This window comes from Neolamprologus brichardi, chromosome 12, assembly GCF_056152115.1.
Source record: "Neolamprologus brichardi isolate AB-2024 chromosome 12, ASM5615211v1, whole genome shotgun sequence".
Taxonomy (NCBI): domain Eukaryota; kingdom Metazoa; phylum Chordata; class Actinopteri; order Cichliformes; family Cichlidae; genus Neolamprologus; species Neolamprologus brichardi.
In genome coordinates this window covers 38,002,401-38,017,557 of record NC_142115.1, presented here as the reverse complement: position 1 = coordinate 38,017,557, position 15,157 = coordinate 38,002,401, and the positions used below count along the sequence as shown (strand labels likewise).

Here is a 15,157-nt window from a genome sequence, read left to right as displayed (position 1 = left end):
ACCATGATACTAACAGCTGGAAACGTTTCATACAGCTTTGTTTGACAGAAATGAAGGAGAAAATCTTTTGTTCATTTGTTTGTTTCTACATGAGCTTTGATCATTCTCTGATTAAGCTCAGCTATTGAACGGCGTATATTTAAAGTAAAGGCTTTAAAACCAAGTTAGTACAAACGTCACTAATGTCACATAACTTTGCCGACATGTGGCCAACAGTAATGTTTTAATGTTCTTCGTTATTAAACATTTGCACATAAATAAGTGACGTAATATTCAGTACTTAGTTTACTAAGTCTTCTTGTGCCCCTCATCCGCCGTTTTTTTCGGCAAAATTATCCACACCCACCGCCGCGCTATGCATTCTGGGATATGTTGGGCTACGAAGTCTACACCGCCACGTCCTTAAAATTCAGGGAAATGAAGGACGCATTTGAGGGCCGGATTTCGAGCAGCCTTTGAATTGGGACAGCCTTCGTTGCGTCGCTGTGACGTAATCAGCCTTAAAATGCGGCCTTTAAGGCTGCAGACCCTATATTGGGATACAGCCTATAGGATGATCCCTTTAAGACCTTTTCAGCTTCCTGTGATCCCGCCAGGATCACCTGACAGGTGTTGAGTCTAAACTCTGAGCAGTGGAGCTGAAATCACTCCATTCTGTTTTGTGTCTGTTACTCTAGTGTGAACTCCAGGATCTGATGCCGATTCTAAAGTTTTTATTGGTGATTATATAAAGTAATATTTTCATGTCAGGATTTTGAACAAAATCAGCTAGTCTAGAAAATACTATAATTTATTTCTAAGTAAAAGCATAATTAATGCTGTTTTAGTCACAGCAAATACAAATTCATGATCACAGGAGCTGCTTCACTCCACAGAGTACTTTGAATAAAGGTGACACTTCGCTATCTGACCCAAGTAAGTAAATTAAAATAACGTCCAGCACGATACTTTTCTCTCTGCACAAGCCAGCCCAGGCTTTTATTTTGAAGTCAAAGCAGCTCACGCAGAGGTCAATGGACGCTTTCAGTCACGTCACAAAACTAATATGCCGTCAAAGTGCGCACGCGCAGATTCTTACAGTGACGTATTCAGTTTGTGTAAAAGCTTTAAACTTCAGAAGTTTACTTTGACTTCAGCAGCGAGCATGCGCAGAGGGCTCTCGCGCTCACTTTTCGTGTACAGAATTTCGAAAAAACATCGGTGCAGATTATAAGTCTGTATCATGATGTCTGGTGTTTTCGTGTTTGTTGGTTTGTTTTTATTTTGTTTTATTTTGGTTGGTTATTAGATGCTGCTCCCCGCCGCCCCGCCCTCTGCTCCCTGCGCCACAAGCAGCAGACGCACCTCGCAAGCGGAAGCGCCCTTACTCCCAGCAAATGGGCGATAGAAAACCGATCGGTGCCTGTGACATTCCCAATATGCGCTGGCTGATGTCGGGGCAGCATGAGTACGAGCAACTTTATTTTTTATTTTTTTGCCGATGCCCGTGATGCCGCCGCGGGCAACCGCCCGTGTCAAACACCGCTACTGCTGACGCTTCCGGGAGTAAACTGACCAATGAGGCGCTGACTTTGAATACAGTGTTGTGCCAAAAACTGATTGCTGCCATCAGCTATAAATGACTTGTTGGTCTATAATATGTCAAACATGTCAACTTTACATTTTTGGCAGTGACTTTTATATCTCCTTTATTTATCCAGTTATAAACAAAGTCAGAAATTGCAACAAATAAAACATTTAAAGTGGGAAAAAAGACGAGATTGGTCATAATGAAAGTACAATAACAGAGTTATTAAGATACTTTATGAAAAGGGGTAATTTTAACTGGAAGTCAGTTTTTGGCACAACAGCGGCTCAGAGTCAGGCAGTGTGGAGGTGACAGGACAGCGAGCTGGAGTCCACATGTGCAGAAGAGGGAGGGTGATGATGATGAAGGTGGTGTTGGGAGAGGCATGGAGGCAGAATCTCCTGCAGCAGCTTACACTTAATGAATCACGTGACCTCCACTTAAAAGTGTCACATGACTGCAGGTGGAACTTGTTTTCAACCAATCAGAGTAACAAACCTGCTCAGACCCGTGCTGGGAATAACCTAGTACTTTAATGACAGTATTTATACTTCATCATAGTTGTGTACTCGTGCCGTTACCCTGCCCCCCTCTACATTTATGACATCACAGTATTTTAGAAACCCGTCAAACACACGTTTCAACTTTTATTTTTATTTATCCAGAAAATAAACCAAGTTCATGTTTTTACCCCAAAATCTGAAAGCAGCGAGAAATCAGAACATTAAACTGACGTTAAACATTGAATAACTGGAATCTTACATCTTATGATGAGCTTCATTATTCTTCAGCTTCTTGGTCTAACAGTGAACTTAAACTACTGAGAAGAAGAAGAATGTTGAATATTTGCACACTGGTGATCACAGAAACATGGAAACGAGCTGTTATGACCTCACACTGATGACCTCACTGATGTTTCATGTTTTCTGGATTTGTTTCTGCTCAAATACTCTGACCTTCGCGACCTCATTGGACAGGAAGTGTGGGAACGCGTTCTCGCCGCTGTGTGCGTCTCGTCAGTTCTGCTTTGTAAACGTAGGTTTGCAGCACTGACTGAAGCGTTTCAGGAGAGGACGTTTCAGAGCCGAGTCAGAGGCTTCAGAGGGACCTGAACTCAGGTCTGACCCACTGATGTATCCTCAGCACTTCCTGCTGAGTTTATGTTCTGGTCTCTGCACAGCTGGATCACAGCTGTGTGAAGTTTTTTATGGGCCATTGGACGATTTAGTTATAATCTGTATATAAAAGATGGATGTAGCTTCCTGTTGTGAATCCTAAACCTGCATGAGGCTCCTGCTCAGCTGATCTGAGGCCCAATTGGATAAAACAGGAAGTTTATTTTGGTGGGTTTTGGGCGGGGCCGTTCATTACCTTAAAAATAACAGACATGAATTTAAATTAGACAAACATGAATTTTAATTTGACAATCTTAATTTCAAAATATTTTACAATAAGTACAGGTCACAGATGAAAACTGGTCGTTTCGTGGTGGATGATGACACACCTGATTCTAGTTACATCACTGAAAGAAGTTCAAACACTCAGCGCGATCTCACGGAGAAGACGAACACGCCAGACACGTTTGAAAGATTTACAGCTTTGGCGTGAAGCGGCGGGCCGGCAGAGCTCGACCTCGCCGCCCCGATCGTCCTTTTCTGTTAGGATCTCCTCGCCACCTGACTCAGCTGCCGGTACAGCTGGATGATCATGAGCTGAATTTCCGGATCTCCGGGTTTGATGTCGATGGCTCTGAGGAAGAAGTCCAGGGCCTCGTCCAGCTCCGCTTTGCTGTAGCACTCCCGCCCTCGCTGCACCAGCGAGTCGTAGCTCTCGTCCTCGACCTCCTTTACACCCGTCTCGGCGGTGCACTGATCCATCGCCTCGTTTGATGCCAACTCAGGCTCGGTGGACGTTTCCTCCAGGAGGCTCCCTTCTCCACATTCCTCAGTGTCTCCTTCCTCCTCAAATTCCTCCTCCATCTCCTCTTCTTCAACTTCCTCCTCTGAGTTTACGGTCTCTCCACTGGGCTCCTCCTCCTCAACCTCATCAGAAGCCAAACCAATCATGTCCTCTTCGGCCTCATCTGAATGGACATCCGAAGCATCACCATCATCTTCATGGCTGTCCTGGTTGTCCGTGTCCTCAATGATGGATTGGAGGAAGGAGCGGTGAGAAGCCACGGACGTGTTTCCACCGATGCTCTTTCGAGTACGGAGCGGCGTGGTGCCAGTGCACGCCGACTTTGGCGTCGATGCTCCGGAAACCTGGAAGGAGTTCTCAAGCTGCCCATCCTCCTCCTCCTGCGTCTCCTCTTCACTGTCATAAATCACGGCAGCCTTTTTCTTCCTGATACCCACGACTGAGTCATGTGACTCATTGAGGCGGACGGCGTGGCCGTTGCTCGCGCTGTGCCTCGACGCTTCTTTCTGCTGCCACTCACAAAGAGATTTACCCACGTCGAAACTTCCCTCCAGCTGCAGCTGAGACAGCAGCTCCTCCTGCAGCTCCTCCTCCTCCTGCACCACCGCCTCGTCGTGATCGGCGCCGCTGTCCTCCAGCTGTAGGTTGAAGTTGCCGTTCAGAGACTCGAGCTCGCTGCCGATTCTGGACGACGTGTCGGCTCTGAGGCTCAAACTGGAGACGCGCAGGGCGGAAAGTCTTCTGTTCTCTGGAGGAGTGACGTGAGGAGACCCCAGCGCCATCTCGGAGTCATCGTACTTCAGGGTCAAATGTCCCATCATCTTCTGCTCATCTTCATCGGCTGCTGTAACATACAGACTCGCAGATTCATCGAGTGCTTCTCTGACTGAGGTGTCAGCTACGTCACCAGCCTCCATCAGCACCACAGACACCTCGATCGGATCTGCCGCCTCCAACGAGCTCCTTTCCAGCTTCACTGACGGGTGTTTCGGAGAATCCAGGTTCTGCTCAGCGAGGCTACGGTGGCCGACCTCTGCTGCGATCTGCTCCTCGGCCGTGCTCTCCTCTGCAGTCAGATCAATCACTCCCTTGCTGAGATTCTCCAGAGTGGCCTCCTTTCCAGTCTGTTCCAAATCCACCACAGCTGGAGGCCGGGCCAGGCTCGTGTCCTGCTTCGGATATGAAGGACGTGGTTTCTTCTCACGGGACCGCTCCCGGCTGCTGTCGCCTGCTGGGTATCGGAGCCATGCCGGCTCCGTGCTGGACGCCATGCTCTCTGCCAGCTGCATCTGCAGCTCAGACTCCGCCTTCATGAGCTCCTGAGCCTTCTGGACCCGCCCTTCGATGTAATGATGCTCCTCTTGGTTCTCGAGGACCTCGTCGTGGTTGATGTCAAGCGTAAACATGAGGTCATGGTCAGAAATCCCAAACATCTCCATGGTGTGGAGGTGTGCGATATGTTTGTCTAGCTCAGGGTCGGTGCGCCGGTGCCTGGCGTGCAGCGCCTGAAGCTGGAGCTGTGTAGAGGAGGACTGCGTGTCCTCCAAGGTGAAGAGCTCCTTCAACTCCTGTTTGCTGAAGTACCGAAACGGGTTCTTCTTGTCCCCGGTATTCTGCCTAATAAGAGAGTCTTTGAAAACCTGCCGGCGGTAAATCTTCTCCTCCACAGTGCCGCAGGTGATCAGCCTGTAGATGACGACGTTTTCAGTCTGGCCTATGCGGTACGCCCTGTCAACGGCCTGGGCGTCTGTCGCAGGGTTCCAGCTGGGGTCGTAGATGACCACCCTGTCGGCTGCCGTTAAGGTGATGCCGACTCCACCGACCTGGGTGGTGAGGAGGAAGACGGAGTAGCGTTTGTCAGTCTGGAACAGAGAGATGAGCCTCTCTCGCTCTGTGATCTGAGTGATGGTTCCATCGAGCCGCAGCACTTTGAAGCCTCTGTTGCCCAGGATGCGCTCGATGATGTCGAGCACCTTCCTGTAATGGGCGAAGACGAGGGTGCGGTGGCCTTCCTGTCTGAGCCGATCTAGGAGAGAGAAAAGAAAGACCATCTTCCCAGACTCTGAGATCAAGGTGTGATCAGGAACGCTGATGATGCTGTGATCGTTGGCCTCTGTGGTCTCCTGGCACTCAGCTGCACTCTCCTCCAAGCCTAACTTGGCGATGGCGGCAGCAGAGAGGAGCCTCGGGTGGTCGCACAGCTTTTTCAGAATGTTTAACTCAGCCAGAGGCGATCGGGTGGTCAGCAGGAGCTCTCTGATGTGGTCCAGCGATATGAACTGCCTGTAGATGTCCTCCTGAACGGCACTCAGGTAAGTCCAGACGATCAGGTCGTTCTTTCTCGTCAATTTGGGCATCACCGCTCCAGAGTCTGCTTCGAGGTTTGGAACATGGTCCTCCAAGTGTTCCTTGTTACGTGTGCTGTTTGTTTTGTTTTTCTGTACTTCGGACTTGGTCCTGCGCAGGAAATACGGTTTTATTATGGCCATCAGGTTCTCTGACATCCGGGATCCCAGCGCCTTTTCTCCTGGAGTGGCGTCCTTCTCCCGGGCCCGGGTGATGGGGTTCTCGTACTCCGCTTTGAATGTTTTGGCCATGCCGAGGAGGGTGCCCTGACAGGCAAAGTCGAAGAGAGCCCACATTTCTCTCAGGTTGTTCTGGACCGGAGTTCCTGTGAGTAGGACTCGGTTCTTGGACGGTATGGCGTAGGCACTTTTGGCGGTTTTGGTGGTTGTGCTTTTTATCTTGTGAGCCTCGTCCAGGATCATGTAGTCCCATGTGAACTCTCTGCCATTGTAGGTGGACAGCTGCTGCCAGTTGTTTAAGAGCATCGTGTAGGTGGTGATGATGACGCCGCCCCTCCTCTGAACCTTCTCCAGATTCCTGGTCCTTTCTCCTTTGCTGATGCCGTGAAACTCCTTCACCCTCATGCCCGGAGTCCATTTGGAGAACTCCTTGGTCCAGTTTGTGATGAGGGAAGTCGGCATGATCAGGAGCGTGTGTTTAGCCAGCTCATTGTCGTACATGCCAGAGAGGAATGATATCACCTGGATGGTTTTGCCTAGTCCCATGTCATCAGCTAAAATCCCGCCTTTCCGGCCATCTCTGTAGAGACTGTACAAGAAGGCCACTCCATCCCTCTGGTAGTCGTACAGCTTGTCATACAGCTCTTTAAAAAGCATTAAACCGCTGCTGTTAACATTAACAAACTCGTCATCATCTTCCTCCAAGTCATTCTCAGCGATGAGCTCTTCGATTTTTTTGATTCGGTTTTCCAGTTTGTGACTGTGGTGAATGTTGTAAGCCAGTCTGAAGAAGTCCAGCGCTTTGTGCAGGTCTCCCTGTCGGGCAGCGTCTTTGCCATCTTGAATGAACCTGAACGAAAGCAAAGCAAACGTCATTAGTAAGTAATGCTAGAGCTGGGCGATAGAACGATAACGATATGTATTGTGAAATAACCTTTTCTCGATAGAAAAAGTTAACTATTGCGATAGACCTCATCTCTCTCGTCCTCTTAAAAAACAAACAAACAAAAAAAACAAGAACAGCCAATCCAAATTAAGTAGCGCAGAGCCGAACCAATCACAGCCGCAGCGTCACGTGACTTGTTACGTACAGCTCAAGTGCCAAGCCGCACATGTGTATTTGTTTTGGGAAGCAGCCAGCCGCCGTGCCGCCCGGGTAATGGAGGAAATGAGTGCGCCGACTAGAGAAAGATCAACCGAGAGTGTGACCGAAGGTTACCGAAGAGAAAACCAATGATGGTTCCAACGCCGGAGAGATTGTCGAACGGAAGAGCCACAGAAGCTCTGTAGTGTGAAGGTATTTCTGCTATTTCAAGTCTGACAAAAACAGAGTAGCGTGCACTGTAAATGTGCCGAAAGCAAGTCTGGAAATACAATAAAGCGGTGCATGCTCAGTCTCTGACTGGAAGCGCTAATTCGTCGTTCGGCTTTTGTCGACTAAAGTAACTGTTAAACTGTTTGAAAAGCTCAGCTATACAACAAGGAGAGATCGAGAATTTCCTTTTAGTTCTCAGTTTATTTGATATTGACAAAAGTTCTTCTGTAAAACAAACTAAGATTTATTTTTAGAATTAATATTTTGTTTCTAAGTGGAATTGACAATTTAGTAGTCTTGTTTGTTCTGTTTTGAAACTTAAACGCTTTAGCGGCTGCCTTTTGTGTCGTTTGCAATATTTGCCTTTATTTATCTGAAACAGTCTCATGTTCCTTAAGTACATCTACCCTGTTGAACTTATTATGGGAAATAAATATTTAAATCAAAACAAGCTGCTGATTATTTCACATTTTACTTGTGAGCAACGGCACATTTAAATCTTACAAATATAGTTATTTGGCTTATATCGTGATATATATCGTTATCGCCTGAAATGAAAAAAACATATCGTGATATGAAAAAATCTCATATCTCCCAGCTCTAAGTAATGCCTTTTCTTTCCAAACTCCTTGGACTACGATGACCTGGATGACCGAGGACCGTCACAGACAGTAATGATTCGCTAATGATCGTCTTTGAGTGCAGGTAAACCGTTCACCTGAGGGCAAAACAGGACAGGTCTGCCAAAATGCATCACGCAGTCACCGCTGGGTGTGTGTGTCAGTATTTCACTTTTGTGAGTAAATAATTAGTGGGGGATGGAACAGGAAACATCAGGATGGAAACCCCTGAAGACCAGAGCTGATGGATCTCATGTGGTTACTAACAATTCACAGAACTGTAGTTACATAAATAACAGCTTTACTGAAAGCATCAGGTCTCGTCATCAGGGCCAAAAACAAACAAGAAACAGTTTCATGATTGAAGTAGCAGCAAGAGGAGGCAGTCGCTCCATATATCGGTTGTTAAGCTTAACGCGGGAACGCTTTACAAACATTCAGAGATGAACTTACACACTTGCTTCACTTCTCTCTGGGGAAACTTCCTCGGAGATGAAATGTCGGGTTGTTAGCGACGCTACAAATGCTCAACCAGACCGGCGACAGGTCTCGCGCCACAGCCGCTCTATCACGTGACCACACTGCTCCGACTGCTACGGTTATGAGCCGAGTTTTGCCGTGTCGCAAGTTCTGTGAGGTGCTTTTTTGATATTTAATGGATCGGATTACATTTTTTATTTCTCGCCGATATCCGATCCAGTAATTTAGGTCAGTATCGGACCGACACCGATACGGAATATCGGATCGTCCATCTCTAACCCAAACGTCGTGTATATAGTGCACATAATGTCCTCGTGTTGTTTTTCTTCTTTCTTGTATTTTGGTTTCTTTGCTGTCACACCTTTGTGGTCTTGCAAGCAACTGTACAACAGCAAAAACAGTTCTGAGATGCAAAAGTAGTACAAGAATAATTTCATGTTAATCATCATTAATGTAAAGAAACTAATCATCTAACATTAAAATCTGACTAACTGCTCGGGCCTGGTTGAGATAACACGACACCTTCGAGCAGCCGTCCCAGTAACCCAGGCTGGTTAACGGTTACTGACACTGGAAGCTTCCCGTGTTTGCTACATAAAAACCTTTAAAAGGCTTTGTGCTTTCGTGTTTGCACCCGCCCATGGAGCCACAGGGTCACCTACGTCCTGAGATCAGAAAGTGAGTTTGTGGAAATCACCTTTAACCGCCCTCTGCCCGCCAACACTGAGATCACTGCGGCTCACAGTCACGCTTGCCAGGAACCTCTGCTCAGTCCTGACGGCACTTACAGTCAGCGCCCACGACTATCAACAGTTAGAGTGCTGGGTTCATCATGATCAACGGGAAGCCTGACACCTGCTGGTCAAAGGCCGCAACTACAAGAGACAGCACTAAAGCAGGAACTGCAGCTCCTCTGAAAGCTGAGCAGAAAGACTCGAGCGGAGCTACAGAAAAGCACAGTTAGTCTTTAAAAGGTTTCTCATGTCTGATTCTTAGATAAAGATTTCAGTGCTGTTGGAGCACAGAACCGAAACAAACAAAGATGTGCTGGGGCATAGCATTTTCTTATAATGTTAGGCCATTATAAGAAAATGAAATATCGCGATAGAATATGGGTAATATAGAATATTACCAAACCGATTTTATGTGCACGGCGCTCGAAAATCTGTCAAATGTTTCAGTACGTCTTTGTTGAGCTACGAAGCCGCACCGCTTGATGGATTGTGGGAGCATTACGGCATCGTAGGCGGAGCCTCGGAGTGATGCGTGCTGTGCTTCAACATAATATTACCGTATTGTGTGTGTGTAAGCTGATTGGTGCGACGGCACGGGATCTTCGTCTACACAACAGAACAGTCTTAAAAAGAAAAAACTGACCTCAGATCAGCCACACGCTGTAATAATAAGTTAAATAAAATGTGTTTTTAACTAACGTCTAAATTGTGATATTAGCACAGAATCAAATATTTAATGGATGAATTAATGCAGCTTAAAATGCTTCAGTAAACTGCGACGTGTGGAAAACAGATCCAGGATATTTATGATCCCATCGTCACTCAAACACTGACGTCCTGTCAGCCTCTGTGCTTGTGACAAACAGGCTTTTAATGTCAGTGACTCATGAAGATCTGAACTAGGGCTGCCACAGACGATTATTTTATTAGTCGACTAATCAGATCATCATCCATTGGACATAAAACTACAGCTTCTTGCACCAGCAGCATCTGCTCTTATATAACTATCATTAGCTTACAGCTTTAAGTGTTTAAGGTATGTGCTAACTAAAAATAAAGACAAGATGATAGTTTATTAAATTTTAATGAAATTTGCAGATTGTTTCGGTGAAGTTTAATAAACTCCTTGCTATCTAAAATATAACAGGACACCGGAGTAAATTCTCGAGCATCTCACACTTCTGATAATCAGCTGTCTGCTTGACGTTTATTCAGCTGTGTAAAAACTATAACTTTAATCTCAGCCAAACCGATTTACTCAGGAACAAATAAAATACTAAAAAAAGCCAAACAATAACATTTTTAAGTTATCTAAGTGACTTATATATCATGTTTAACCTGAGTAACTAAAGTCCGCGATGATCTGAACATGATGTGCCGGGAGTTGTGACGTTCTTTGCGGCTTCAGTGACCCTCAAGCTCTCAGCTAGCTATCGAGCTAGTGGCTAACAGACATCTCCGAAAACGTCGGAGCGCTTTTGAAAATATGTGGTGTCTTGATAAACTGAGCAGATATTTGAGGTTTACACAGCTACATTCTCGCCTGAAAATATGTTAAACGTTTATTTTGTGACCCAGAAAGATTAGTAAGAGTAATTTTAAAACTTAGTAGCATGAAGTATGAATTTGGACAGCCTTCGGCGTGTCGCTGTGACGTAATCGGCCTTCAAATGTGTCCTCAGGAGGATTCAGCCCATGAATTTGGGCTGTGTCCCAATTCAGGGTCTGCACGCTTGAAGTACGCATTTTAAGTATGATTACGTCACCGCCACGCGACGACGGCTGTCCCAATTCGAAGTGTTCTTCAAATGCGCCGTCGATTTCCCCAAATATCAAGCGTGGTCCGGTGCACGCTTCGTGGTCCCACAATTCATAGCGCGGTGGTGGGTGTGGATAATTTTGCCGCGACGAAGGCTAGGCCGTCCCATTTCACAAGCCTCTCACTTCCGCACTTCTCGTACTTATAGTACGCACCGTACGTAGTACACGTAGTGCGCGTACTTAAAGCATGCAGACCCTGAATTTGGACACAGCCTTTGACACAGCTACGATACCGGAGATTGCTTCTTCTTCTTCTTCGGGGTTTAATGGCAGCTGGCATCCTTGTACATGCAGTGCTGCCATCTTCTGTTTCAGTCCGTTATTACACTCTTAAATCCTACTACTTATTCCTGCGTCTTTCAGGATCTTAAGCTTCAAACAAAGCATCGACTATTAAATTAGTCGGCGACAATTTTGACAGTCGTCTAATCGTAGCAGCCCAAATCTGATCATCACACATTAACAGTAAAAGAACGCGGCTTCGGTTTACTTCAGGGTTTCGCAGAGCAGCGACTCACCTGAACCGTTACTGATCTCAGACTCAGGACAAAGAAAATCCTCCACTTACAGCCACAAATGATGTGACGGGTCATTGCATTAGATTAGTGGTGTGTGTGTGTGTGTGTGTGTGTGTGTGTGTGTGTGTGTGTGTGTGTGTGTTACCTGTGGTAAGTTTCCATTTCGTCTTCTGTGTCGATGGACAAAGACCTGCAGAGAAAGTCGGAGTGAAAATCAAACAAACTGATAAATAAGCACCACAAACAATGAAGCTTCACTGTTCTGGAGTTTTCTGAGTGTAACACCACCTCCCACTACAGGTACCGAGTGTCAGACCGAAATCATGCAGCAGTTCAGAGATCACACACCCACATATCTCGCCTGAGAGTCCACAGGACCTGATATTCACCCTCACCTGAAGAACACCTGAAGCCGCTCCAGGAATAAAAAACATCCATAAATCTGCTTAAATAGTTTCGTCTGTTGGAGCAACTGTGACCCACATCGTTTCCTTAGGGACTGATAAAGTGTTCTGATTCCAGTTTCAGTCCTATGTTCACACCTGCGGGCTTTTACCTGCAGGTGTGAACAGCTGGTGTTCCAGATCAACTGGCGTTGGTCGAACAGATGTTTGGCAGTCTGGTGTTTCAGGAGCTGCTACCGACAAACCAGCAAAAAAACAAAAAAAAACAAAAAAAAAAAACGCCAAATGTGTCATCTGTGACACTTGTGAGGTTATCTCAAACACACTCCGTCAGTCTCGATGCTGTTGAACAACACAATGTTTAAAAATGTGGCGAGTTTACCTGGTGATATCGTCATGCGCGGCGTGATCGCGAAAACAGAAAACAAGTAACACACGCCGATGTTGTTCACAGGACAGCAAGAGTCAACGATCGGGAGACTCTTGTCGTCGTTATCGTTTTATTTCTCCGGTTTCAGCGTTTTTGCTTCACAACTACAGCGAGCAGTTTACTTTGTGCACTAACATGGACTCGAGTTAACCAGCGCCACCTCTGGCCAAGTGCCACAGCTCAGCCAGATCAGCCTGTGACACACATCTGCACCACGTTTGAATTAGTTTCATGCACATTTGTACTTTCAGTTGTCTCTGTCTGTGCGTCATGCAAATAAACCTTTGACAAGAATGAAATGATATCATATATTCCTTATTGGCCTACATTTGTACAAAATTCCAAATTATATACACAAAGTCACATAACCACCCCTGTTCATCATGATTTTAATATTTTTGCCCATAAGAAAAACGTCTTGAACAAATATATGACACTAATATTTCACTAGTGAAACGTTCTCAGTTTTTCAATGCCCAACATTTTCAGTTTTGTCCACATGATGGACAGAATGTAACTTTGTGCTTTCTGCAGATGTACTTCTTGCATTTCTCACACAAAGTGCTTGTTTTCAAACAGGAATCTTCCTAACTAAGATTTAAAACAAAAGATTTCTACGTCTACAGACACAAAAACAGATGACAAACCAATCGCCACACCTGAGTCACTGACTTTATATCCACTCACTCTCACTGGCTGTTTATTACTAATCACTGTGTGACTGCTGATGTCACACAGTGACAAATGTTCATTAGATTAACCACACTTATACAGACTGTATATAACTACTCCAGCCATGTTGATGGATCGCCTATATTGGGTGGAAAAATTAATTTCCAGAGAAAAGACACAGACAGACGATGCTTACAGGATGTGATGTGACAACACTGATGAAATATTGATATGTCATATTTGTCCAAGGCGTATTTCATTGTTATGGCAAAAGAGAAGATTAAAATCCTGATGAACAGGTGATTTCTATGACTTTGTGTATATAATTTGGAATATTGTACAAATGTGGGCCAATAATGAATATATGATATCACTTCATTCTTTTCAAAGGTTTATTTGCATGACGCACAAACAGACACAAAGGTACAGATTTGCATGAAACTAATCCAAACGTGGTGCAGATGTGTGTCACAGGCTGATCTGGCGGCTGTGGCACTTGGCCAGAGGTGGCGCTGGTTGACTCGAGTCCATGTTAGTGCACAAAGTAAACTGCTCGCTGTAGTTGTGAAGCAAAAGCGCTGAAACCGGAGAAATAAAACGATAACGACAACAAGAGTCTCCCGATCGTTGACTCTTGCTGTCCCGTGAACAACATCGGCGTGGTGTTACTTGTTTCCGCGATCGCGTCGCGCATGAGACAATCACCAGGTAAACTCGCCACATTTTTAAACATTTTGTTGTTCAACAGCATCAAGACTGACGGAGTCTCGGACAGTTTCCACCCAAATATCTGAGCCCAGTAACGTAAACACCGAGCGTGAGTTTTATCCCGCTGGCATGTTTGGTGTTTCTGACCCTGAACGGGACCTCACACGGCACAGCCTGTTAGCCGCTCGCTAACGATTCGAGCTTTACTTACTTCTCCAGCTTCTCCGAAATCTGCCAAACCTCCCCGGTACCGTTGGCCCCGTCCATCCCGCCGTTACAGCTGTACCTCCGCCTACAAACTGCTCGAAGGCGCGACTTTAACGATTATTTGTCCTCAAACTAAACTCCGAACTCTCCGAGGAGCCGCTGCCTGTTTCTATGTTTAAACTCGAGGATCATCCCCCGCCGATTTGTCACAGCGAATCAGAGATGACGCTTTGGGGACATGACGACTACGTTATCCAATCGGAGAAGCGGTGTTGAGTGCTATAAGGCGGGACCCCAGTAAACGTTCAGCCAATGAACAGCAGGAAAACGTTTACATTCGCAGCAGTGAGTTCAGAGTTTGAGGTTTTCCTGGGAATATCACCGAAATTCGAGCTTTGGAAAACGCCGTATTTCATCCAGTGTCTACCCTCAATTACTGAATAATAATTCCCACCACAAACACATGCGCAGGTGACATGGTTGACGCTTCCGGACTGGACAGGTTGAAGTTTAGCTGACAGTGTTTCCCTCCTCTCTGTCCTGAGGTGTCGCTCTCTGGTTTGATGTTCTCAGGACTTAAAAGCAGGTTTTGTTTATTTTGAGCTTTTTGAGTTTTTGATGTAAAACAGCTAAAAATAAAAATGTCTTAGACTCTTGTAACTGTTAAAGATGAAAGTGAAGCTTAAACCTGGATACTTTCTAATGGCCAGCAGGGGGCGACTCATCTTATCACTTAAAAGATTCCCATAAGGAAAGCAGCATTCAGCTCCCTCTGTGACCTCAGTCAGCACTTTCAGGTCTTAATGAATGAAATACAGAGTTTATTTTGTAAATATTAGTCTGAAAAGAGGTCTCAACAAGTCTCAGATGTGTTCCTTATGAGATCGTGCCCCCCCCCCCCCCCATCTAGTTTGCATCATAGCACAGAGCGAAAAGCTCATTTGCTCCCACCTGATGTGATGTTAGGGCGATATTTAGTTTGGCCAGTAGGTGGCAGTGGCGGCTCAGACAAACGGGTGACTGGCAAAATAATCCCTCACAAAAGTAACGCAGGCCACTTATTGTAATGGCAGCCGTCAGTAAAACAGAACTGTTTTGCTGTGTTTCAGTGCAATAAACCTCCACATGCACCTGGATGAACCTCGTCTTCCTTCAGCGTGTAACACGTCTTCAAAGTGGGTGACTTCCATCCTTTTTATACAGTCTGTGGTCTGGAAGCAGCCCAGGACATTTTAC

At 45.8% G+C, this 15,157-nt stretch overlaps 1 protein-coding gene across 2 annotated transcripts; it reads right to left on the bottom strand.

Moving 5' to 3' along the window:
* Positions 1 to 2,166: 2,166 nt before the first annotated feature.
* ercc6l (excision repair cross-complementation group 6-like) lies at positions 2,167 to 14,102 on the bottom strand. 2 transcript variants are annotated; one of them, XR_015719877.1, is made up of 4 exons: positions 13,926 to 14,102; positions 11,646 to 11,690; positions 3,072 to 6,862; positions 2,167 to 2,938 (listed from the first exon to the last, which is right to left on the bottom strand). XR_015719877.1 is itself a non-coding variant. In XM_087849570.1 (3 exons), the coding sequence occupies exons 1-3, from the start codon at positions 13,979 to 13,981 to the stop codon at positions 3,226 to 3,228; spliced, it is 3,738 nt and encodes a 1,245-aa protein (XP_087705696.1). In that variant the 5' UTR covers positions 13,982 to 14,102; the 3' UTR covers positions 2,167 to 3,225. The 2 variants fall into 2 exon arrangements, 1 of the variants encoding a protein (XP_087705696.1); XM_087849570.1 differs by having other exon boundaries at positions 2,167 to 6,862.
* Between the last annotated feature and the right edge of the window lie 1,055 nt (positions 14,103 to 15,157).

Excerpts from the sequence above, each read along its gene's own strand:
- ercc6l (XM_087849570.1), bottom strand. The coding sequence starts at position 13,981 with ATGGACGGGGCCAACGGTACCGGGGAGGTTTGGCAGATTTCGGAGAAG. Across the intron at positions 11,691-13,925 it reads ATTTCGGAGAAGCTGGAGAA|GTCTTTGTCCATCGACACAG; the intron begins GTAAGTAAAGCT and ends CTTTCTCTGCAG. Across the intron at positions 6,863-11,645 it reads GAAATGGAAACTTACCACAG|GTTCATTCAAGATGGCAAAG; the intron begins GTAACACACACA and ends GCTTTCGTTCAG.